Source organism: Anabrus simplex, chromosome 12, assembly GCF_040414725.1.
Source record: "Anabrus simplex isolate iqAnaSimp1 chromosome 12, ASM4041472v1, whole genome shotgun sequence".
NCBI lineage: Eukaryota > Metazoa > Arthropoda > Insecta > Orthoptera > Tettigoniidae > Anabrus > Anabrus simplex.
Genome location: NC_090276.1, coordinates 36692813 through 36718681, shown reverse-complemented (window position 1 = coordinate 36718681; position 25869 = coordinate 36692813). Strand labels below are relative to the sequence as shown.

Sequence of the window (25869 nt, the reverse complement as noted above, 5' to 3'; positions counted from 1 at the left end):
TCTGATTGAATAAAATAATTAAACCTGATTGATTTATGATCTTATCTGCTTTCAGAATGACCGAGGTAATCAAGGAGAAGGCACGTAAGAAGTTGCAATCACCAGAAGAAGCCGAGCAAGATCAGAACGTCCTCCTTGTTCCTGAAGAGTTGTTAAAAAACAAGAATGCTGCACTGGAGTTTGTTAAGGCTGTGTGTAAGGTGAGGAAGTAGGGAAATTGATCAATATGAGAACAAAATATTTTCTTTCTTTTCTTTCTTTCTATCTTTCTTTCTTTCTTTCTTTCTTTCTTTCTTATATACTGTATTTAATCGTCTGTAGGAATTCTGTTTTTTCCTCAGCTTTTCCGTCCAGAACTGGGGGAGGGTCCTATACGTGCAAATATAAAAATCCATTGTTAGTTGGGCTGAGGAGTTCAGGCAGTAGTCCACTGGCATTCTGAGCTCAGGTTCGATCCTGCCTCAGTCTGGTGGTATTTGAAGGTGCTCAAATACGTCAGCCTCGTGTCGGTAGATTTCCAGCACATAAAAGAACTCCTGTGTAGCAAAATTCTGGCACCTTCGCATCTCCAAGAACTGTAAAAGTACACTGCCTGACAAAACAAGTTAAAGCACCCAGAAGGAGTGGTTGAAAGTGAATGAAAGTACATATGCTAAAAGACCATGTGCCTTGATTGAACTGATTACAATATGGGATGAAAAGGACAAGGCCATTGGCAGTTACAGGTGGAATGTTGCCACTCCCCACCCCCCCAACGGCTGCAATGCATGCCCTTTTGCTGTTCGGAATGGTGTCGGACAGCCTTTGGATCCTCTCCTGAGGCAAGTTCATCCACAGTTGTTGCAGCTGTCCCTCCAGATCCGGCAGGTTGGTACTGGGATGGAGTCCCCTTCCAATGTCATCCCACAAGTGTTCATTGAGGAGAGGTAGGATCTTGCTGGCCACGGCAGGACCTCAACTTACTCTAGGCAGTCCACAGACACACAAGCTGTGTGTGGACACGCATTATCTTGTTGGAACACTGTCCCAGGGTGCTGTGCCGTAAGGAATGGGACGTGCGGATGCAGAATGTCTGTGACACATTGCTGTGCCGTTGAAGTCTGCCGAAGCACTATTACAGGTGACCTGAACACATATCCTATGGCTCCCCACACCATAATGACATGAATTACGCCTGTGTGTCTTTCCACATTATGGGCAGGATCAGCCCTTGATGCCGTCAAATCTGCACACGATGGTCATTGGAGGTTATGGTGAAGCGGGACTCATCACCAAACATGATGCAACGCCAGTCGTCCTCTGTCCATGCCTCCCGGGCAAGGCACCACTCCAAACGCAGGCGTTGATGTTCTGGTGTCAATGGTAAACGACACATGGGGTGGTAGGACCCCAATCCGGCGGATGATAGTCGTCAAGACACTGTGTGTGAAATCACAGGATGTTGTAGAGTCTCCAGTACATGTTCGCGGATGGCAGATGCCGAAGTTATGGGATCCTGCAATTCTTGGCACACCATACGACGGTCCTCCTTCGAGGTGGTGTTTCTTATCGACCTGAACCTGCACGACATAGTTGGGTGCCCTCATGTACACATTGAGTTCAACATCCGGCCACTGTGACATCTGAATGGCCCACATGCCTGGCACTTGCACGATACAACCAACCAGCCTCATGCAGTCCCACAATGCAGCCTCTGTCAAATGTTGTCAGATGGATAGGCTGTCTAATGCACCTGCAAGACATCGCAGATGCTTTGTACTGTACGTAGTCCTCTCTGCACATCTTCCTGAACTGTCTGATTCACAGCAGTTAACTGGTAACAACTTACCAACAACAGGACAGTGCCATCAAGAATGCACTCTGGTGGGTGTACTATACATTACAGATCCATGTACATCTAATAATTTACACACACATCAATGGTATGCATGTATACCGAAATGGGATAATATTTTATTACTCTTTCTGGGTGCTTAACTTTCTTTGTCAGGCACTGTAGTTAGTTGTACGTAAAACCAATACATTATTATTAATCCATTGTTTTAGGAAGGGGGTTCAGAATTAGCTAATTTATTTTGATGCTACCTACATAATATATATAAATAAGCACAGTTTCCTTAAAGGCTTTCTTTTTGGAGACATCTAATGGCTGAAAAACTGGTAAGTCCTCCAAGGATAATCACTGGATAGGTTTTAGGTAGTGCCATTTTTTTTTTAAGCAGTTAAAAAAATGGCCGAGAAAGCTGTCCATATATATATTTGCATTTGCGTCGTACTCTAATCTGTAAGAACTACAAGTATAATAAACTGTATCGATCAGGTAGAATCCTTTCTTTTCCATATATGTGTAATTTATCAGTACGGACATGAAGCTCATAAATAATGTTACTCTATAACTTTTTCCCTTTCTGAAACCCTCCAGTGTTCTCCCCATTAATGTTCGTCACCCCAGTGGCAGGAATAAACTACATAAAAATGCAAAGGATATAATTTTATTTCATTCCTCTTAGGGCATTAACTGTAATATAAGACAGGTAAAAATAAACTGCAAAACTGAACTATTTTCGTGTTCTTTTCAGAGTGTTTTGAACTTCTAGTGTTCTGTTGCTCAGTCATAATCAGTCGCTCGGTTGGTGTGGAGTGCCATACGGGTTTGTGACGTCGTGCGGAATCGAGCTCGCTCACACAAAACCTAACATCCTCGTGCACGACACTATGAGATAGTCAAGCTAAACTTTTAAACTCTGATGTAATTGATGCAGTTTTGCTGGCAATAACATTTATCATATAAATAAGCAGTTTTTAATATTTATATTTTAATTTGAAGCACCCAGTGCCTCATTTATTAATATTATGTAACTAGAACATACCTACCTAGGTTACGTTAGCCAGACGGTCTGTAAAAACAGAAGGCAATGTGCTCATTAAGAAGGTCCTAGAGAGAACAATGCCCTCTATTATTTTCTTCAAAAACCCATGATGTCCAAGTATATGGCCTATTAGATGATCCTGCTATCTTTTTATTTGTGTCATAAAACATCTTCTCTCTCCTGCTCTTCTAAACACCTGTCCAGTACAAGCATTGATTTTTTCTTAAGTAGGGCTCCTGGACGTCGTTCTCATTCAGTTCTTAGCCAGTCTTTCACCAGATCCACCTCCATTCACCCTTTGTCCTTTACACACACATGAATTTCTTTCAGAATGCCTCCTTTAAGTAGAGTTTTTCATTTGAAAATCCTGTATGGCAGGAGATTCCTGCCGTCTGCACTCACAGTTACCATATCTGTACATTGTAGCTTCCCAGCAGCTGAGGTTTTTTTAACACTTGATGGATGTGCTGTGTTTATCTTTGTTCTTTTTGACTTGTAGAAGTAAACTGAAAGTTAACTGATTAATTTTATTACCATCCACCTACAGCATTACAATTACTATGACGCCATTACACTGGCCGTCTGACTATATCTTGGCCTTGACAACCTGACTTCTGATCTTATTTTATGAGCCTTGCACATTCTGCAGGGCCTGGAAGTAGAATCATTTTCCCTAAAACTATTAACATCGCTGTTATCATTTTTGTAAGAAAGATAAGGGCAGGAAAAAATCCATTTGACACTCAATGTCGTACGATGTTGGCATGTAAAAGATCTCTGGTGATACATTTGGTATTTACCCGACAAAATTAATCAAATCTCAGCCATAGACGCCCAAGAGAGATCCGGTTTACTCTGTCTGTCATCTAGCGGACCTAGAGTAAAACGGACCATCGAAATTGACGAGCATACAGCCAGATGGCGTCAAATCGAAATGTCTGCCCACGGTAGCTGAGGCCATACGATTATTATATTATTGTAAGAAAGATCATTGACATAGTCATCATTATAACTTTTTAGCCACTTCACAATATCTTCGTCAGTCGTACCATCTCAAGTCTACTTATTGTGTGTGTACTTATTTCTTCAGACACAGCTGTGTTGCATTCGACACAACTCGCACCAATACATATTACTCAGCAACGCAGATTTTTATCAACTAAGTACACAAGATGGTTATTTTAATTTTCAATACCAGTGTAACAGCTCAGCTCCAATTCTAATATTATATGCATGCCAGCTCAAGTCCAATTTTAATATTTTAATTGTATATATATATACAGGATTTACTTATTAGGACTGTTCATTTTGGATTAATACCAATGGCAATGTCACACATGACAAAATAAGTGTTAATTTGATTATTTGCACTATATATTGCCAATTTTAGTCCATGGTTGAAGATGACCCATAATGGGGTCATGTATAAGTGATTTGACATTGTATTAATTGGTATTGAATAGGTGGACCTTCTGGTTAATTTCTTATTAATCTTCGTCATTACAAGGCACGTTTGTTTACTAACAAGTGCAGGCAGATTGAATTTTGTTTTTTTTATACGGCATTCCATGAACGTCGCACAGTGCATTTCATTTAGAAGTTTTCCTAAGTTCAAGGAGTAATCTGTATGTGTTGCAAGACCCATCTCTTGCCAGTAACTTGAACTACCAGCATTTTTAAGTTAGTACAGAACAGTTCCATAAATTGGTGCCAAAGAGTTAAAATATCTGAAAGCATCTTTTCCATTACTTTGCTATATTACCATGTTGCAAAGAAATGTATCAAATCCTAATTCATGACATTGTACCCTATTTTCCAGGTTTTGTCACTCGATTCGAGCGTGAGCGAAGAAGTGATGCACGTACGTCGCAACATGCTCCGTCTATTGAAAGTGGGCGAGTTCGATGAAGTGGCTGAATGGACCGATCCATGTATCTCGTTTGTTTTACCCGAAGTGATCTGCAAAGCTTGTAACCATTGTCGAGACATTGATCTTTGTAAGGACAACTATCGTTCTATGCAGAATGACACGTAAGTATTTATTTTTAAAGAATTACATTGTCCACCATCTGTACTTTTATTTCTTTTGCAATTTTTTGGGATATTTATCAGTTTCAGATCAATTCTTGATCATTTTGTTGTTGGAAAGGAATAAACATTGTCAAATCAAATACAGTAAAACCTCATTAAGACGTTTCTGCAGAGGACAAAAAAAAGGAACGTGTTTAGTGAGAAAACATACTACTGAACATACGAATAAGATCTATCCAACAGAGATATGGCAAAAAAAAAAAAAAAAAAAAAAACCACAATTTTTTCCAACATGAGGGAATTTTACGTTGTGTATCTGCAGGTAGGTACAGTGTAAACTATATCTACCATATCTAAAGATGAGAAGAAAATATTAAAAGATGTAAAAGAAACAAGAGAACAAATATGAAAACATGTGCATGAGGGGCCAATAAAAATATCATAGTATTATTGCATATCACACTCTTTCTAAAACAAATGTTAGTAGAAGCTTTTCATTTTGTAACAGTGGGTTATTAAACATTATTCTATGGTCACACTCTTTGTCAGTGAACTGGAGGTTACACTCCGCCATGTGCGACTGGCAGGAATGACTTTGGCCGCCATTTTGAATCAAACAAAACTTCAACCAACTTGAGTGATCGAGTCGAAACCCGAAGGTGTGGGATCAACATTCGCGACCTCTGCACGCTTTTAGATGTGGACATCAGTCCACTTTCTGACAGATTTTAATTTTGTCTTCATTAGTATGGAATTTCACTTTTTCTGTATCCATAACCAGGCTATCACAAGACAAATATGCACCACGTTAGTGTTATCTCGAACCCAGGATGTCGTAACCATAAACAGATTATTCAGACTGTCCAGAGATGATTTTTAAGACTTCTTTGTTATAAAATAAATAGTATTTACCCCTAGAAAATATCACATATTATTAAGTTGCGATTTAACACACTGGAAAACTGATGGAAAAATAATGACAATAAATTCCTATATAAAATAATCAATAACTTGATGCTCAATTCTGATTTTCTGTCAAAGGTTAATTTCAGTTACTTTCAGTAAATCCCATCAAGCTTCTGGAATAATACTGTTAAAAAAAAAAAAAAAAAAAAAAAAAAAACCACCCAGCAGCACATTGCTCATCGAATGTGTAATACAGTACATACAACAATATTTTTACACAGGAAAGAGAAATAGATGATAGTGTAGACATGAGACCCTTTTTTAAATAATAATAATAATAATAATAATAATAATAATAATGTTATTTGCTTTACGTCCCACTAACTACTTTTTTGGTTTTCGGATATGCCGAGGTGCCGGAAATTAGTCCAGCAGGAGTTCTTTTACGTGCCAGTAGATCTACCGACATGAGGATGACTTATTTGAGCACCTTCAAATACCACCGGACTGAGCCAGGATCGAACCTGTCAAACTGGGGTCAGAAGGACACCGCCTCAACCATCTGAGCCACTCAGCCCAGCTGAGAGTCTTTTTTAAGATATTCCATTAATTAACTTGTTCACCTTGCCTATCATCAATCACAATCAAGTTGGGGAGTTTTCATTGTAATGGCATACACTCCACCTGCCTTTTTACATCCTCAGAAAAGATTTTCTTGGTGGTTCTCCCAGCTCAAATCAACATAGGTCATTACAATGATGTCAGTAGGAATGTTGCGATTAAAAGTAATGCCATCATATGGAATACTCAATCAAATGGAAAACCACTTATTTTCTCACTTTTAACAAACAATACAACATTGCCAATCTAACAATCCAAAGTTCCAGAGCTGGAATGACCAGGCCGCAGACAGCCGTGAATAGTCCTCTGCCATTATTTCATTAAATGTGCACACTGCTCATTCCAATCGGCGCCTCAGAGTAGGGAGCAAATAGCTGGATTACTATGATGAACCAGTGTGTTACGTACTAGAAGTATCAGAAAATGTATGAACGACAGGAATGGCATGCTAAAGAAGAAAGTTATCTAACGACTCCCTAGCTATTTCCCACCAATATTCAAGCATGGTGTTATACTCGGTAGGCAGTAGTAATCCCATCTATCGGAGATTAGTGGCCGCTTAAGAGACAAGGAACATCACAAGAAACAATGATCAATGTAATGTTGATTAATTTTATGAGCGTTCAATATTGTGGGCCTTCACATTTAGTTTTCTTCCGACTCTGAAATACCAGTTATCATAGTCGGTATGATAAAACTGAATAAAACATAAATGATCAGAAATTGTATTCTCTATACCGGTAACTTGTGTTATGTAGTACTTTTGGATAGGACCATAACATAGTTAATTTAATAATTAAATTTAAGGCGGCTTCCCTTAAACACAGACAGATATGACGGAAAATTAAAAAGTGCATTTCCTTGTTACTGTGGACACGTTTGATACAGAAATACCATTCTTTTTAAATTCTGAGCAATGTACAGACAAAACTTCTATTTTATATATATATTGTAACCGTAATTATTGATCCGGTTGGCTAGCTGAGTATAAGACTCGCACAAGGTGTGTCCGGTTCTTAACTGAAGCGTTACAGAGAAGGAGAGGTTTGCATGAAATAAGTATAATGGATATTTTAAAATTGCTGATGAATTTATTAACAAAATAAATGTTAGATTTCATATCATCTCTGCACAGAAGATTTTGAGAATGCCCACTCATTCGTCTGGGCTGGTAATATCCACTGCGGTCCTGCTTTTATACTCATTCACCCCTGGATCGACTTCCGATGGAGGTCTACACAGTTTGGGAGGTCTGGAAGTTCTCGAAATTCTAGACGTTCTCGAAATCCTAGGAGGTCTAGAAGTTCTTAGAGACGTTGAGATAGAACACGGCAATGTACTGTGCCCGAGATATATTTAGTTAGGCAAATGGCTTCTACATAGACAAAATCATGAATAGCAACGGCTTCAAAATGAATCACTACATGGGTAGATTGTACACTCAAATATAGTAGAAGCCCGCTACAGCAAGTACAGCATATAACGAGAACTCCGTTATAGCGACGATATTTTTCTGTCCCTTCAAAATTCCTATATTAAACTGTCCTCCTTCGGTTATAGCGAGAGCCCTATCACTGACACATTTGTTATGACGAGCGATTAAGCACACGCAGTTTTTCCGTCACTAATATTTATGCACCCCAACAATGATATTGCATGCGATCGATTACCTTCGACATCATTTCCTCGCTATGTGCACTAGCGAGTTCTCTCGTCGACATTCAAAGGCAATGTCGGAGTCGATTAGTAATACCCGTCGACAGCTGTTCCGTAAAGAAAATTTGAAATGAAAGAGGATAACACGTTTTCATAATAAATGCATAAATAACGTGGCCGCAAGTTATGGCTGTGTACATCACTGATTTCGGAGGATATTTCATATCTTCTCGCATCTAGTTAAATTTCGGAAAGGCTATTTACATGTAAATTTTTTGCGAGGAGGTTATCATTTCTCTACATGCGTTTCAAATATGTTTTCATGATACATGTAAGGTTAGGTTAGGTGACGCTGTTTGAAGAAGAAAGCTGAGGTGTTTGCCACAGAAACCCCTGGAGTGATATCATATTTCTCCGAAACCAAGACTTCGTTTTTTTTCTCAGAATCTCATGCGAAAACTCAAGGGTTGTTACATTCGCGGCCCAGCAGTAGGCTAATGTACACTGACTTTGCAAATGTCGTGGGATAGTCACCTAATAGCGTGTAGGACCTCCTCTGGCCCTGCGAACTGCAGTGAGACACTGTGGAAGTGAGTCAACAAGTTCCCGGTAGTCCTCTGAACGCAGCTGACACCAAATCGTTTGCAGAGCGGCCACCAATGCTGGTCTGTTCGTGGGTGCAGGATCCATGGCACGAAGCCTGCATTCCAGGACATCCATCCCAGATATGCTCGACCAAAAATGGTTGGAGATGGTCTCCGAGGAGCTCAACATACCGCATACCATTCAAAGTCTCTTCCAGAACAACTAGGGGACCCATTCCATACTAGGAAAATGTACACCAGACCATAACAGAGACACCAGCGCCCTGGACCACACCTTCGAGGCAGGCGGGATCCATCGCTTCATGTGGTCTGCGCCATACACAGTGCCTCCCATCGGCATGGTGCAGTTGAAATCGTGATTCGTCCGACCATATCATGTTACGCCATTGTTCCAGTGTCGATCCCTGGTGGCTGGCGACAAATGCGCGTCGTCGTGCTAGATGACGTTGGTTTAACGGTGGCACCCGTGTGCAGCGCCGGCTCCCATACCCCATAGAACCCATGTTCCTACAGATTGTCCACTGTGAGACGTGTCTAGCGCAGCCTGTGTAATTGAGCCATGATTTGTTGCACGGTTGCCTGTCGGTCACTATTGACAATCCGTCTCAGATGTCGCCGGTCACGGTCATCGAGGGGGCTGGACGGCTGGTCGTTCGTCTGTTGTGGACGGTGACACCCACATTCATCCATTCACAATATACCCTGGACACGGTTGATTGTGTGAAGTCGAATTCCCGCACCACTTCCGAAATCGCCCTTCCCATCCGTCGGCCACCGACCACCATACCCCATTCAAACGGTGTCAGCTCACGACGACGTTCCATGTTACACCTATCACATGCACAACCACTGCTCACAAGGTGTCCTATACAACTGCCGCTGGCACAGGGGGCGTGTGGTGCTCAGACAACTCACCTGTGCATCAGTGCTCCGCTATCCCATGACATCTGCTCAGTCAGTGTATATCACTGGCAACTACTGCGGTAACCACGCTGCTTCTTTTCACACGCGCACAGAACTCATTGACAATAAACGGCCGCCTCTTTACTATAACTTACATCGCTAGCCGCGACAACCGGTTGGACAGTGCCTGTGTGTAGCATCACTGGATCTTAGGAAATAGTGAAGAGAGAATGGCGTTCTATTAGCCTCTACAAAACAGTTTCTCAAGTCTGCAGAATGGCATTAAAACATGCGACCCTTCGAATTCTTAGAAAGGCCATGGCTACTCTGTGGCAGTCATAACGCATCTATTGTACTTGACACTCAGTAAAATTAAGTTTTATAGACAGCCGGAGTATTTTCGTGATGGGTAGTCGTATTGTAAGGATATGTGGAAAAGGTATTGCCGCAAATTTTCAACGGGTTCTAGTCGATATTATGATGCCAAATTTAAGTTAATGGCTATTAAACACTCGGAAATGTAAAATAATTGTGCAGCCGCAAGAAAATACAGCATAGGCCTAACTAAAGCCAATATTTGGCATTAGCGTGAAGACAAAGAGCTAAAAAAAAGCGTATTGTACAAAAAAAATGCATTCAGTGGTCCGCAACAAGGACGCTTTAGAGAAGTCGAAGATGAAATTGTGAGGTAAGTGTACGAAAAACGCAAGGGTGAAATGGCCGCACCGTGGCACAATTAACTCGTTCGTTGACTTTCAACGTCCGCAATTAGGCCTATACATCGCCAGCCGCTGAATTTGGCCGAATCCGGCAAGCGAGACGTGCGTGTAGCGGTTATATCTGTAGCTGAATAAAAGTAACAGTTTTATATACAGCAAGAATAATTTTCTCATGGATCGTCGTATTGTAGAGACGCATGCAATAGGTATTGCTGGCAAATTTTCAACGGGTTCTCTTCGGCATTATGATGCCAATTTTAAGTTAATTACCTTAAACCCGCGGAAATACGGAATAATTGTGCAGCCGCAAAAAAAAAAAAAAAAAAAAAAAAAATACGGCATGACGAAAGCCAATGTTCGGCGTCTAAAAATAGTCTAAAAACGCGTAGGCCTACTGTACAACAAGGCATTCATATGACTTTACAAAGTACTTTTTGAGCCTGATTTAAATTTTTTATAGGAAAATTTGGGGTTCATCTTGGATTCGAAGAAATACGGTACTATATTTTTTTGGAATGAAATTAAACCTACACTTTCACGTAGTATTGGATTTAAAAAAATAAAAAACAAGTAAGCCGTAGTGTTCATATCATCTGCGGAAACACAAGGTTTGATGTTGATGATGATGATGATGATGATGATGATGATGATGATGATGATGCTTGTTGTTTAAATGGGCCTAACATCGAGGTCATCGGCCCCTACACAAGGTTTGAACAAACTAATTGCCGTTTCATACCGATCTTATTGTGCATGGGGGGTTATCCGACTTTTATACAAAAATCGGATATAATGACAATCCATTATATCGAGTAAATTTCTTGCTGTTATGAATTCTCACTATAACGGGCTTCTACTGTAATTAGTTAATGAATTCCACACGACAGAATGTCAGTGAAATGATCACATTTGCAGATCAATCACTTGAGAGAAATTAAATAAGGTAGAACACGCAACTCTGAGTTATACAGTTGAAAATGTTATTAGACCGAGTCGAATGTAAAATGGAACTGAACTCGTAATGCAAAACAGCCACTTAGGAAATTGCAAAATTACGTCACTTATCACTGTTGAATGTTAATAAAATCGACCTAAAAATAACGTGATACTTGAAAGAAAATAAAAAAAAGTACTTAAGTCGGTGATTATTTATAAGTTCACACAGTTTTCAACTAACTTGAAATTAATCACTTCAATAAATTATCTGTGAAGATTTCTATCTCATGAATTTAGTGAAAAACTTCGTAACACAAATATAATCTGTTCAAAGACAGTCCTTGGTTCGACTTATACGAAAGGTAAGTATTATTTACAGACACAAGTTCTGTCAAGAATCTTAACTCTTATACGCTCAGCGAGCCAATCTATCGGCTCTGTGTTTGGATGGCTGTATTAGTACCTTAATGGACTTCCAGATGTCGAGAAAAGACAGCAATAGTAGCTTTTGGATTTAGTTTACACTTTTCTCGAGAGATAGAGACACTGAGCTTATCGGTTTGGAACAAATGAAGTTATCAAACCGCGTATGTTTACCGCATGGCGAGTTGAAGTGTTCTGCTTGCGAGTACAGTCTCCTTTAAGCTTTAAAATACGCGTTTTCCTTTGTTTTATTGTTTCCATTTTAATAGTAGTTTATTGTTTATTATATTTTGTTAATTTCTGTAAAAGAAATAATGATGCTGCCTGATGATACTCCAAGTTCGATCCTGTATAGTGCCAGAAAGGTCAGAGGGATGGGAATAATTTGCGCAGAATGGGAAGCTAATATACAGCATTACAATATTTGTAATCTCTTACTCCATGTTCAGGACGTTCACCTACCATACGTAAGGAAGTTACCTGAAGAACAAGATATGGCACTCCACAGACTTGACATAAAAAAGGAAAGTCTCCTCTCAAAGATTGACGGAAGAAAACTACGCAGAATTATGAGAAATCGATCCTTTCAATCGTGGTGTCAGCTACCACATAAAGGAAAAGGAGTAGCGTTATATTCAGACTGCCTGAAAGCAAACTCCTGGATGACTCATAAATCACCTCTGTCCTCCTCTGAATACATAAATGCAGTGAAGATGACATGCAACCTCACCGCAGTCAGGTCGGTTCCCGGTAGGTCATTCAACACAACCCGTTCCCGCCAAAATCGTTGCAACGAGACAGAAACCCTTGGACATATGCTGGGATTCTGCTGGAGCACTGAACTAATGCGCAACCACCGCCACCACCATGTAAGATCGTTCATTGCTCAAGGCTTGAGACAGCGTGGATGGGAGGTGCACGAGGAGGTTCACTGCGTCTCTACCGATGACTCTAATCGGAGGGCGGACATCGTAGCCATCAACAGAGAAGACATTAAAGCAATGGTCTTAGATCCCACCATTCGCTTTGAAAGGGACCTGGATCAGGATCAGGATGTGGACCTAGAAAAGCAAGCTATTTATGTTCCATGCTTGCTTTACCTTTCATCTAAGTATAAAATACCTATCGATCGGTGAATTGTCAGAGGCCTGCTATTCAGAGCAAGAGGCGCCCTCCCTAGTCAGACATCGAACTTCGTACAAAACTTGAAAGTTCCATTCTGCGAGTTAGAAAAAATAGTAATACAGATACTGAGGGACTCTCTGCAAATCATTCAATTCCATCTGTACCTGAGAACGTGATTGACATTTCTCCCCCACTAACCCTGGCAAAATAGAAGATAACAGCTTCAATGATTAAATTTTCATTTCTTGAAATTTTTAACTCCATTGAAATTGAAACTGTATTCCGGATCCAAATGGTCACCCTCATTGGGGGACGGATGATTTATTTCTTTAATAAATCTCTCTCTCTCTCTCTCTCTCTCCCTCCCTCCCCTATCAGTGTTCATAAGTGAAGTTTAGGGTTAACATTTCGTGTTAGGAGATTTCCGTGCCACGAGTAGGCCTAATTTTTTGAAATGGCTGGTCCAAGTTCTAGGCTAAATAATTCTGATGTTTTGGATTATTTAGATGCTTTAGACGATGACAGTGACTTTATAGCCGATAGTGATTCAGATTTTAGTCTGACTCATCGGCTGAATGGTCAGCATTGAGGCCTTCGGTTTCGAGGGCCCGGGTTTGATTCGCGGCCAGGTCGGGAATTTTAATCGCCTTTGATTAATTCTTCTGACTCGGGGACTGGGTGTTTGTGTTTGTCCCAACTCTTTCCTCTTCGTATTCAGACAACACACTACACTACAAACCACCACAGAAACACGCAATAGGGTTGGTGTCAGCAAGGGCATCCAGCCACAAAACAGAACCAAATCCACATGTGCGACACAGTTCGCACCCGCAACCCCACAAGTGTGTGAAAAGCTGTAGATAAAGAAGAAGAGTGATTCGGATTTTACAGGTAGTGATGATAGGAGAATGTTTTCCAAAAAAACAAATGCTGACTCCGGAAGGTACGTGTACAGTTCTTTACGTCAGATGCTATAACTCATGGCTAAATAAGAATACAGAAAAACAAAATTATATCATGTTATACAGAATTAAACACTCTTTGTTTCAGTATGACTGAACAACATCACTAAAGAACAGATTACTTTTTTATTATTTGAAAACTGATTTTAATTTTTTGTAATATATTTTGTAATTTTCAATTTTTTTTGTAGTAAAATATGCCATGAATAATTTTGGGATTTTTTTTTCCTTATACTATATTGAATAGTGTACTATTGAGATTTTTTCAATTTTGTATCTGAGGATTTCTTTACACGGCAATTTTTTACATTTTAACATGCATAATCATTAAAAATGGTCCAAGTGTTTTGGGCTTTACTGGTGAAAATAGCCTGAGAGCAAAAGGGTTAAGAATGTTTATATAATACGCGAGAAATGTCCTCCACTCACAAAACACAAGTTTAATGAAGTAATCACAAAGTCGTGACAATTGATAAAGTACTACTTGGAATGTTATTCACTCGAAAAATCCTAAGTTCAGTTGTTATGTTATACTTAGTCAAATATTTTAATCACTTGATGAAACTAACTAAACGCTCAGTTCAAAGTTTATTATCGGAGAAATATTCCTATCACCTTAGAATGTGAATATTGAGTTATTCAGAATATTTCAAACACTTGAAGAAATGTTGCACTCGTTAGAAAATAAGATACAGTAGAGTCTCGTTAATCCGAACTAACTGGGACCGGAGTCTGTTCGGATAACGAAATTTTCGGATTAACCGGAAAATGTTTTCTAATAATAATGTTATTGTTTTACTTCCCTTTACGGTTTCCGGAGACGCCTAGGTGCCGGGATTTTCTTCCGCAGGAGTTCTTTTAAGTGCCAGTAAATCTACTTACACGAGGCTGATGTATTTGAGCACCTTCAAATACCACCGGACTGAGCCAGGATCGAACCTGCCAAGTTGGGGTCAGAAGGCCAGCGCCTCAACCGTCTGAGGAAAATATTTTCTACAATACAGTACAGTACACACTGTAATTTGAAATGTCCATTCTTTAGGAGTTACATTAATAAAATACTGTATAAAATTACAGTAGGGTAGTTAAGAACCCGTAGAGGAGAAAACGACAATGCAAATGGCATTACCGAGTGGATGGAAGCTGACTGTCATCAATTACAAACAGACCAAGAAATTGTAGCTATGGTGGAGAAAGAATCTGGAGTTGATGAGGAACTGAGTGACAACGAAGAAGACCACAATGAACAACTAGTGTCACATTGAGATGCCGTGGCCACCTTACGAGTACAACTTGCCGTACGCTACGTCGAGCTAACTCCCATGCTACGCCCACTGATGTGATGTTTATGAGACGCTGGTTTAACACTGCACCTTCGAGTAGGTTCCAATCACTACGGCAAAAGGAACTAACAGACTTTGTTAAGATATACGACCAGTGGTTGATGGTTTATGATGTGTAATTATGTTTTATTAAGTTATTCTAGTAAAATATGACTAATAAAATGCAAGTAAATATTCATTCTATAATAGGTTCGTTCATTTCAATAAGGAATATTTCAGTTCGGATTAACCGGACTTTCGGATTAACGGGACTCTAGTGTGTGTTCTAATAACTTGAGTTGGTCTCAGAAATAGTTACTCACTTGAAAAACAAGTTAAATTGAACTGTTTAAATTCGCGTTGGAAATTTTTCTATCACTCGCGAATGGTGTTGAGAATTTCTAAGTCCGACACAGATTATCGCAGAGTTAGTTTTTTTTAGCTCGCAGAATTTGTCAAACACTTGACGCGAACCGAACCCGTACTTCACGTTACGACGATATAGGACCACCAGTCGACCGTCTGACCTCGACTGTGGTACTTAGTTGACTGACATGGACATGCAAATTTGCCTTCCTTTTATAACAGATTCTTGAAAATTAAGACCATTATATTTTATTGAATATCTCCCTTAATATTGGTTGAATTTTCTTCAAACTTGGGGACTATGATGATAAAAAATTGGTTAACATGATGACGTTGTGCTTTTAATTGTACTCCAATCCAGAAAAAAGTTATTAGGAATAGAACATTTAGAATGTTCTCTCGGCTGATGTAATCTAACCTTGGCGAAGATATGCAGGACGTGACGTCACATGTTCCATGTTGCTCTCAGCTGACCTGCTGTAGCCGGCTGGGTGCTATGCACAGCGCGTAGTTTGACTTCAAACATCGGGAACTCAGTCTTGGACAAGCGTTTCTGGTACAATATGTATAGGTAGAAGGAGTTAGTTTGTAATGTAATTGGAGGAAACGCCGGGCTGAGTGGCTCAAACGGTTAAGGCGCTGGCCTTCTAACCCCATCTTGGCAGGTTCGATCCTGGCTCAGTCCGGTGGTATTTGAAGGTGCTCAAATACGACAGCCCCGTGTCGGTAGATTTACTGGCACGTAAAAGAACTTCTGCGGGACTAAGTTCCGGCACCCCGGCGTCTCCAAAGACCTTAAAAAGTAGTTAGTGGGACGTAAAGCAAATAACATTTATTATTAATTGGAGGAAACACTTTCCTTTACAACATACAGTATATAAATTGATTTAAATCAAATGATGAGATTATTGTTTAAATTCTATTTTCAGGCCTGTGTGGCATTGCCCTCTTTGTCAGACCAATTATGACAATACAGAACTTGAATACATGATGTTGGATACCATGAACAGGAAGGCTATGGCATACACTCTGCAAGATCTTCAGTGTAAGAAGTGTTTACAGGTAAGAAGAATGGCCTGTTTCTTGAGATAATTACAATATAAATGTTAAAACAATGTTCTTAACTTTGTATTAGTGTTTTCAACCGTAGAACCATTAGCTGACGCTAAATTGAAATGTCGCGTATCTCATCTGCCACTGTCATTATATTGAGAAGTCTTCTTTACCTGCTAGAAAAAAGTTACAGATTTAGTAATTAGATGGCAGCATCCTTCTTGAGAAGCACATTTTCCTAGGTGTTTTTTTTTAAAGCAAATAAATACAGCCCTCTGGATGACTATCTTTGGAATCTACTCCACCTTCCAACATTCCTCTTCCATCATTTTGTCCCAGTCTAGGTTCCTTCTTGCACTCCTCTTCATTGAATTGATCCACCTTGTTCTAGGTCTCCGTCTCGCTCTCTTTCTCTCGAATTTCGTTTCCATCGTCCTGTTTTGGTATTCTTTTTTCCTCCATTCTCTTTACATGTGCAAACCATTTTAGTTATTTGTGTCAATTCTCTCATTTACGTTTCCTTTCTGACATCTTTGATTCTCACTATGTCTTGCTTTGTCTTTGCTATCATACTACTTAGGTATTTCATTGCACTGGCTTGAATTCTACTCTTCTCCTTACTTGTTCATTGTCCAGGTTTCAGCCACATAAGTTAACCATCATCTGCGGTTTCCAGCTGTTGGCCGGGGATGCTTGGAACATAAAACTCTCCATCTCCTCCTGTCTTCCCACCACTTCTCCCTAGTCACTCTTGCCCAGTCCTCTTCTCTTCTCTGTACACACTCTTCCACTCCTTTTATCCACATGTTTCTTGGTCTTCCTCTTGGTCGTTTACCTGTTACCTCCATGTCGTGCATCCTCCCCAGTATCCTTTCCTCTGTCATTCTCTTCATGTGTCCATACCATCTAAGTCTAGATGCCTCTATCCTATTCTGTAGTGGCTCTTCTTTTACTATATCTCGAACCTTCTCATTTCTCATCTTATACCATCTTCTCACTCCTATCCTGCTTCTCAGAAATTTCATTTCATCTTGCCTGTATTCTATTCACGGCTCTCTGCCTCATTATCCAAGTCTCAGCTGCATACGTCAGAATAGGTATATAGTTACATCTTGTATATCACCCTTTTGCTTCTCTGAGGGACATCCTTACTCCAAACCAGGTTTCTGACACTTTTCAGGAATGCTCCTGCTTGTCTTCCACGCTTGATTATTTCCTTATCATTTCTTCCACTTTCCTCTCTGATACTTCCTAAGTACTTGAAACTCTCTACCTTCCTAAGCTGTTCCCCTCCAAGCATTATCCCTCTCGTAGGTCTCTCCTTCTTTCTAGTTGTGATCACTATCTCGCTCTTTTGGGCATTAAATTTCATTCCATTTTGTTCCACCTCATCTACCCAAGCATCTAACTGTTCCTGGATATCTTCTTCTCTTTTTCCCCAGACTAACAGGTCATCTGCAAACATCATCACTTTCCTTTTTCCTTCTTCAACTTTCCTTGCCACTTTTGTCATTATCTCGTCCATTGTTACTACGAAGAGCAAAGGTGACAGAGCACTTCCTTGTTTTAATCCACCTTTTTGCTCAAACCAGCCTGTCCTCTCTCCTCCTATTTTCACACAACTGACACTCCTATTGTAGATCTCCTTCACTCTTTCTATGGTCTGCTCTTCGACAACTTTTCTCTGTAAGGCTTCCCATACCTTGTTTCTACACACATGGTCATAAGCTTTCTCAACGTCCACGAAGGCCATCACAAGATCCTTACCCCATTCATAATGACGCTCTTGTAGTTGACGTACTCACTTTCAAGAAAACAAGGAACATAAGTTAATATGGGTGCATAATACATTTCTCCCCCCCCCCCCCATGGCACTACAGCCCTTGAAGGGCCTTGGCCTACCAAGCGACCGCTGCTCAGCCTGAAGGTCTGCAGATTACGAGGTGTTGTGTGGTCAGCACGACGAATCCTCTCGGCCGTTATTCTTGGCTTTCTAGACCGGCATAATACATTTTGGTACTTTCTTATTCCAGACAAGGTTTCTTACACTCTGGCAGAATGCATTGCCTTGTTGCACCTTCTTGCTGATGTCCTTGTGCAGCCTTGTATTCTGCATTAATTCACTTTCTATGTATTTGAAACTGTCCACAATTTCAAGGCTTTGACCACCAATTTTCACAGTGCCGTTCCCTGTCTTTTTCTTCTTGATATCACCATGGTCTTGCTTTTCTCTGCACTAATTTTCATGCCATACTTTTCAGTTTTTCGTTCAGTGCGTCTGTTGTACTTCTTTGCTGTTCGTTCTCCAGACAACAATATCGTCTGCAAATAGTACATATCAAAATCTAAGGCTAGCTGTTTTGTACTTCCATGTGTGACCTCTTCTTCATGGCACAATATATTTTTATCTCTCTCTTGGCACAGCCCAGAGCTAAATGTAGCTTCTGCTGAAGAGTCTTAAGTTTTGTTTATGTCTGACGTTATGGTAGCTGGTGAGGTATGGGTAGTAAACAGTTTTATGATATTATCAATAAAAAGTTCCACCTCTACAGTACTCATCATCATCTGGAGCAGTTTCCAACCACAGGCTGGGTCTGGTTGGAACATAAGCCTCTCCATTTTCCGTCCATCCACTACTTGTCTTCCGTCACTGCCGTCCAGTTCCCTCTTGCCTCGAATCTCTTCATTATACACCTTTCAGCCATCTGTCCTTCGCTCTTTCTCTAGGTCTTCTTCCCTTCATCTCCATTTCTAGCGTCACAAGTGTGATTAATGACTAAGGTTTTTAAGTGGATTTTTAATTACATCTTGCTGCTTTGTTGTTAAATAGCACTCAAAATTCTACACTGAATGGACCTTATAGATTTAAATTTATTGAAGACAACAACATTTTAACTATGCTTTTGTCTTTACCGTTTAACTTTTGTTCCTTGCAAGGCTGAAGATGTCCCCAGGAGGGACGAAACATGTTCCTGTAACTTTGTTTTAAAGATAAAACTGTTCAAAGTTGACAATACGGGCTAAATATGTTACATGTAAAGTATGGGTAGTGTTGAGTAATGACACTTGGACCACGACTGGTGCATTTGCATGTTATGAAAGGTGCTACTCTAGGCTCAGTTCTGTTGCAATAACAACTTCTGACCCAGAGAGGAAAAAAAAAAAACCAAACCAAACCCCATGGCACTACAGCCCTTGAAGGGCCTTGCCCTACCAAGCGACCGCTGCACAGCCCGAAGGCCTGCAGATTACGAGGGGTCGTGTGGTCAGCACGACGAATCCTCTCGGCCGTTATTCTTGGCTTTCTAGACCGGGGCTGCCATCTCACCATCAGATAGCTCCTCAATTCTAATCACGTAGGCTGAGTGGACCTCGAACCAGCCCTCAGGTACAGGTAAAAATCCCTGACCTGGCCGGGAATCGAACCCGGGGCCTCCGGGTAAGAGGCAGGCACGCCACCCCCTACACCACGGGGCCGGCGACCCAGAGAGGAAAGCAGTGGCAAACTAGCTCATCCTGTCTCATTATGGTGCCGCTGTAAGCTTTTACAGTTTCCTTATAACAGCTTAACCTTTGATGGTGCTATCTGAAGATCTAATTAGCTTCCTTGCTGATGACGTTGCGGACATTTTACATAATATAAAATTCCGTTAATAGTTTTATTGAAGGGTCTAAGGCTTTGGACATATCATCAGGATGCAGGATTCAAGGCTTCTGAAACAACTAGTACAACACAATCTCGTCTCAAAAAATACCACAACAGGATGTAAATGGATCAGAGAAGTAAGAGAGGATCTGAAGGAAATAGGCCTTACAACAGAAGACACCACAAATAAGATAAAATTGAATACAAAACTCAAGAATACAAACGTCCGCTTTACCCTTGCACAAAACAAACCACCAACACGCATATTTTCAACTGAGGAAAGGGCACGAAGATCGGAGCGTCCGAAGAAGTACTGGGAAGACCGCAAAGCCTGAACAATCCCTTCAAAGAGACCTGAATGACGAACTGACTAAAGTGATCCTGTGTGGTCATAAAAGAAGAAGAAGAAAAAATAGAACTGCATTACACTAGACTACAAAGAGCAAACAACTCATTGTGGTGATTTTCCTCCATGTCCCCATCTCCACTGCCTCTAGCCGAGCTCTTTCCTTTTTTCCTGACTGTCCAGCTTTCACATCCAAACAGCAACACAGTTGAAATGAAGGACTTTGCAGAAGAATTCCTTGTCTCAATGGTTGTGTGCCGGATAATAAAAAAACACCTTTCTTGGTTTGGAAAGCTTGTTTAGCCATTATTTTTTCTCTTTAAAAAAATTGATTATTAGCTATTTATTTAAAAACATATCTGTTGTCGAATACAGGCAGCCGAAATGAAGTTCTTGAGGAGTATGTTACAGAAGAGTGGAAGAGACAAAATAAGGAATGAGAAAATCCGGGAAGAAATTGGAATGGAAAAAATGAATGATAGAATTGAGAAGAGCCGACTAAGATGGTTTGGGCGCGTAAAGTGAATGAGTGATGAAAGAATGCCAAAAAAAAGGTGATGGAAATGCAAATGCAAGGAAGGAGAGGCCGTGGTCGATCACAATCCAACGCAGTATTATAGGAAGAAACCTGGACTGGGACAGTGTTGGAGGAGGAGTGGTGGAAAGACCGAAGAAAATGGAGAGGAACCATATTTGCCCCTACCCGGCTACAGCTGGATAAAGGGAAATGATGAAGATGATGATGATGATGATCTGTTGTCCACAGAGATAATGCTTCCCAAGTAACAGAATTGTTTCATTTGTTGTACTTTGTATGTTCTTAGGTTCATATCTACTGTGGTTAATTGTAATCGAGATATTTCCCACCTTGTTTTTTCTGTATCAAGAATAAACACGTAATTAGAATTACACTTAATTAGTACATGTTTCATCTCCCTATATGTGACATCTTCAGCTATAAAGATAATATATATATAAAAAACAATGAACAAGTTTTTCAAAATAACGTGGTGTTTTCGTCTAGTTAGAGACGCTATCTGTCCTGTCAATAAAGTACATTTTGGTGGCATTTTTTATCCTTAATTTAGTGGTTTGTACCTAAAATCTTCCTTGAATTGTCTAGGTTTATAACTTGTGCTTACTCTGGTTCTTGGAATATTCCTCCTCACTGTAAGAATCTTCCTTTTCTGAACATTGATCTTTAGTTTGTACTGTCTAACTACAGTTGCCAGAACTTCGAACGTCCTACTTCTTTTACTAAATCTGGGGCCAGTAAAATTTTATCAGCAAATCTGATGTGGATTGATTTGCTGTTAACTTCTATTTCTTTATAGTCTTCTCTAAATATGAATAATAGAAATGTAAGAGAAAATTTTTAAAAAACTTTCACTGTGGTAGTGTGACTCTTTGTATTTACATTGAGATTTTAAAATTTATTTTTCCAGATCAAAATGGATAATATGTCAGCATACTGCAGTTGTTTTGGCGAGTATCAGACGCTGGTGTCAAAGAAAGATCTTGTCATGCATCTCAAGACATTCAAAACAATAGCATCACACTTCAAAATGCCTCTCTTGCTGGAGTGTGTGGAGTGGATGTTGCGGATGACCCCAACTGAAAGCACGAGATAACAAAGCAGTATCTAAGTCTGCAATGTATTACCAAATGTATGAACCCTCTGAATCATCTTCTGGGAGACTTTTGTAGCCCTTAGAGTCTTTTTAGGTAAATGGATGTGTAGTTTTGTATGATTTCAATGCTACTCTTTGCTCTGTTACCTTGACTGACTCAATATGATCTGTGAGGCTTCTTTGGGAATGGTTAGTTGGGAGGGGAATATTTTAAAGCCCTTGTATATTTTAAATTAGAGGCTTATTCTCCATTTCCATCAGTGTGCAAGCATTCCAGTACAAGTTGTATTGTTTGTAACTGCATTTGTTTATATTGAAAACGTTAATTTAAATGACATTTTAGAATTAAGATTGACATGCCTTCTATCAAGGAGTCGTCGTTATCATCATTGTCATCATTTTCCCATATACAGGTGCAGTCAAGTTGGAACATACATGCTTCCTCTCTATTTTAATCTTTTTCATAATCTAGAACTTCCTGGGATTCATTTGTAATTTCATAGATAGTTTTTGCACTCTTCTTTCATTCACTCACATTTTTAATCCTAGAACTGCTGCAGGTTTGACTGTCAAGTGCCTAGCGAAGGCAGAAAAGGAAATAGAAAAATTCAAGAAACAACATTTCCACTTGTGGAGCAGCACATCGCCTTGAGGTTAACTCAGTCCACACCAAAAATGAGTACCCAGATTAATTTGAGTGAGGGTGTGGGGGGAAGGCATTAGGCGTAAAACTAACCACTCAATCCCACTTAATGTCGAGGTTACGGATAGTGGAAGGATTTACCTCCCCCCTCCCCCTCTTTCCCAAGGGTCTTTATGGCTTAAAAGCATAAAACACTTCCAGTACATACATATTATACACCAGTATGAAGCAAGAAAACTGTAATTATGGCAAAAGCATTGTCATCAAATGACATTATGGTCAAATTAGTAAATGAAATTACAGTATATTAATTAAAGAAAATTTTAATTTGTTGGGGATTTATACTGGTAGCTTATTTGTGGAACATGATTTTTGGAAGCCTAGAAGTATTTTCCTACTTATTAATGCGACAAATCTCAATATTTCCAAATAGATCTTTCAAAACAGTTGCAGTAAAGCCTTGTTAAGATGTTACTGCAGAGAACAAGGAAAATGAGCATGTTAGGCAAGAAAACATGCTACTGAATACATGAATAAAAACTATCTAACAGGGATATGGAAACACTAGATTTGATTTTTTCCGACACAACAGCATTTTACGTTGTGTATCTGCAGGTACAGTGAAAACTATATAAGAGAGTATTGAAAGGTGAAAAAAAAAAAACATGAAAACATGAAAACCTTTTCCGTTGGGGCTTATACTGAAAGGTGTGAAAAACACCAAACAACAAATACGAAAACATTTGCATGGGTCTCATAAAAATAACAAAGTATTATTGCAGATCACACTCTTTTTAAAACAAATCTTAGTAAAAACCTCTTATTTTGGATCAATGGTTTATACAGTACAACATTATATTCTGGTCACACTCTTAGGCAATGAATTGGAGGTGATGCTCAGCCATGTGTGATTGTGGAAGAATGACCTTTTACATATCCATAACTAGGCTATCACAAGACAAGTATGCACCACGCTGGTCACCTTTACAGAATGATGTTCCTAATCCAGATGTAGGCTATCATGCTACAAATACTTGCTACCTTCAACTGTACCACTCAATACAAAGTACATTTCTAACTTCTGAATGGAATGCGAAATACAAGCAGAAACAGGCTCACTGTGTTATTCTGCAGTCTAACGGCTAACAGCTTGCTCTTCAAAGGTGTGCTTGTCCTGTGAAGTTGATGAATTCAAGACCTTTTCCTGTTATTACGCAACATGGCGAGGGCTAGGAAAAATGTTATCGTACTAAGCGGTAATAGTGAAAATTTGTGACACGATAAGTGAGGTATTTTTATATAGATTTAATACGATGATAATCGGGATTTTGAATTTACTGCATGCTAAGTGGGAAAACGTGTTAATGAGGAACACACTAACAAGGTTTCACTGTATTTATGTGGCCTGACATTTCTGTTTACAAATTTAGGACATGGTCTACTGTCTACCGTAACTTCCTAGGCATGCTGTTCATCACCATCACTCTTAATTCCCCATAGTAATTATTGTCACTGTTGGTACTGTCACGCAGAGCTTCAAAATCAAGAGCTCAGTTTGAGTCATCAACAAAGTTAGTAGCCATCTTGCTTCTCAGCCCTCAAAAGTGATGAAAGTACTTTCACTTTTCTAGCAATATAACCTGCAGTGTAAGTCATATTTTCTCACTTTCATAAAGAAAGGTACAACTTTTCACAACCACCACAATTTGAAATCTCTGCCATTTGATGACTGAGTACATAGCTACATTTGAATTTAAAGACAATCCCACTCCATGATATATTGCACAGGAAGGTGGTCCACAATTCTACCGCTGTCTTTTTTCTCCTTTGTTTATTACTCTATCTTTCCTTATCTTCTGCATCATACTTCTTGAAAATGTCATTCCGTCTGTTGACATGTCATCGTCATCCTTTTTGGTCACTGACAAGTCTCATATGTGGAGACCGTAAGTTGTGATATGTATGTATTGTGTTGTATGTAATGCTGTTTTTTTTTTTGTTTTTTTTCTCCTTTCTTTCTTTCCTTCATTAGTACGTGAAATATACTTCTAGCTTGTTAGGCCATGTTGAATATGTCTAGTATATGTGCCAAGGAGATGTTAAATATAGGACAGTAATGACCAAAAGAATTATTATTCAGTTGGTCAAATTCTGTACACTGTGCTGAATTCACCTCGTTTCACAATATTTCATAGTTTTTTCTTCTCGTCACAACTCTTGCACATCCATCATGGGGCTATCTCACAGGCTCACCACAACTTTTGATTCATGTGTGACCATCTTAGGACATTTTAACAAAAATTATATTTATCAGTATTGATGATTATTTTGTATCAAGAAAGTTTAAAAATTAAAATCTCACCAGGCTGTCAAATTAAAGAACATTATATTCATCCATTTGTGACATTGAATGTGAATCCAATACTGAAGAAATCCTTAACCCTTATTAACCTTTTAAGTGCTGAGTTACCAGTTGACTGTTTGGTACCTCACTGCTGAGTTTTTTCATTCGTATGTAAAACAGTTTGTAGAAGCCTCAATTTTTAACTTATCAGTGGGGTGATTAGCTTAAAATGTTTATAAATGTTGTTTGTTTATAAATCTAAATGCAAATGGAAAATCCTGCACTTATGTTCAATATTATTTTGAGAGAAAACAAAATTACACTTATGTATCATGCGTGCATTATCTCTATACAAAGTAAAGAGCCCAAAATAATAATATTTCCTAAAATCTGTAGGCAACTAATACATGTAACTTCTTAGAAGCATATAAGTTGATATTTTAAAATACTTTCCAAACCTGGAATGTGGTGCTAGTTAAATGTTTTCTACTGGTTGTTTGTGATGCCGATTTGTTCAACTATCTGCACCAACTCCACTGACACAAAAGTTTCTAAAAAATCAATGATTTTTGGATTGTCATCAAACACTACTTGGCCCTCAGAACCTGTCACAGTTACCTGAAACTCTGGTGAAGAAAAGTAATCCATCCGCCACGAAATTAGCGATAAAATAGCTTTTGTACTCAATGTGTTGTTCTTCTTTCGTTTAGAAGGAGGCTCTGTCTCTCTCTTATACATTATTTTTGACACTCACTCTATCA

General features: G+C 39.4%; 1 protein-coding gene across 1 annotated transcript in view; it reads left to right on the top strand.

Annotated features, from left to right (window-relative positions):
• Positions 1–23424, top strand: part of PolE1 (DNA polymerase epsilon catalytic subunit 1) — a 127613-nt gene extending 104189 nt beyond the window's left edge. The window contains exons 31-34 of the mRNA XM_068229922.1: positions 56–200; positions 4690–4901; positions 16375–16507; positions 21936–23424. Coding sequence (XP_068086023.1) covers positions 56–200; positions 4690–4901; positions 16375–16507; positions 21936–22121 — 676 coding nt within the window. The 3' untranslated portion in view covers positions 22122–23424. The remainder of the gene's footprint in view (positions 1–55; positions 201–4689; positions 4902–16374; positions 16508–21935) is intronic.
• Positions 23425–25869: the final 2445 nt, after the last annotated feature.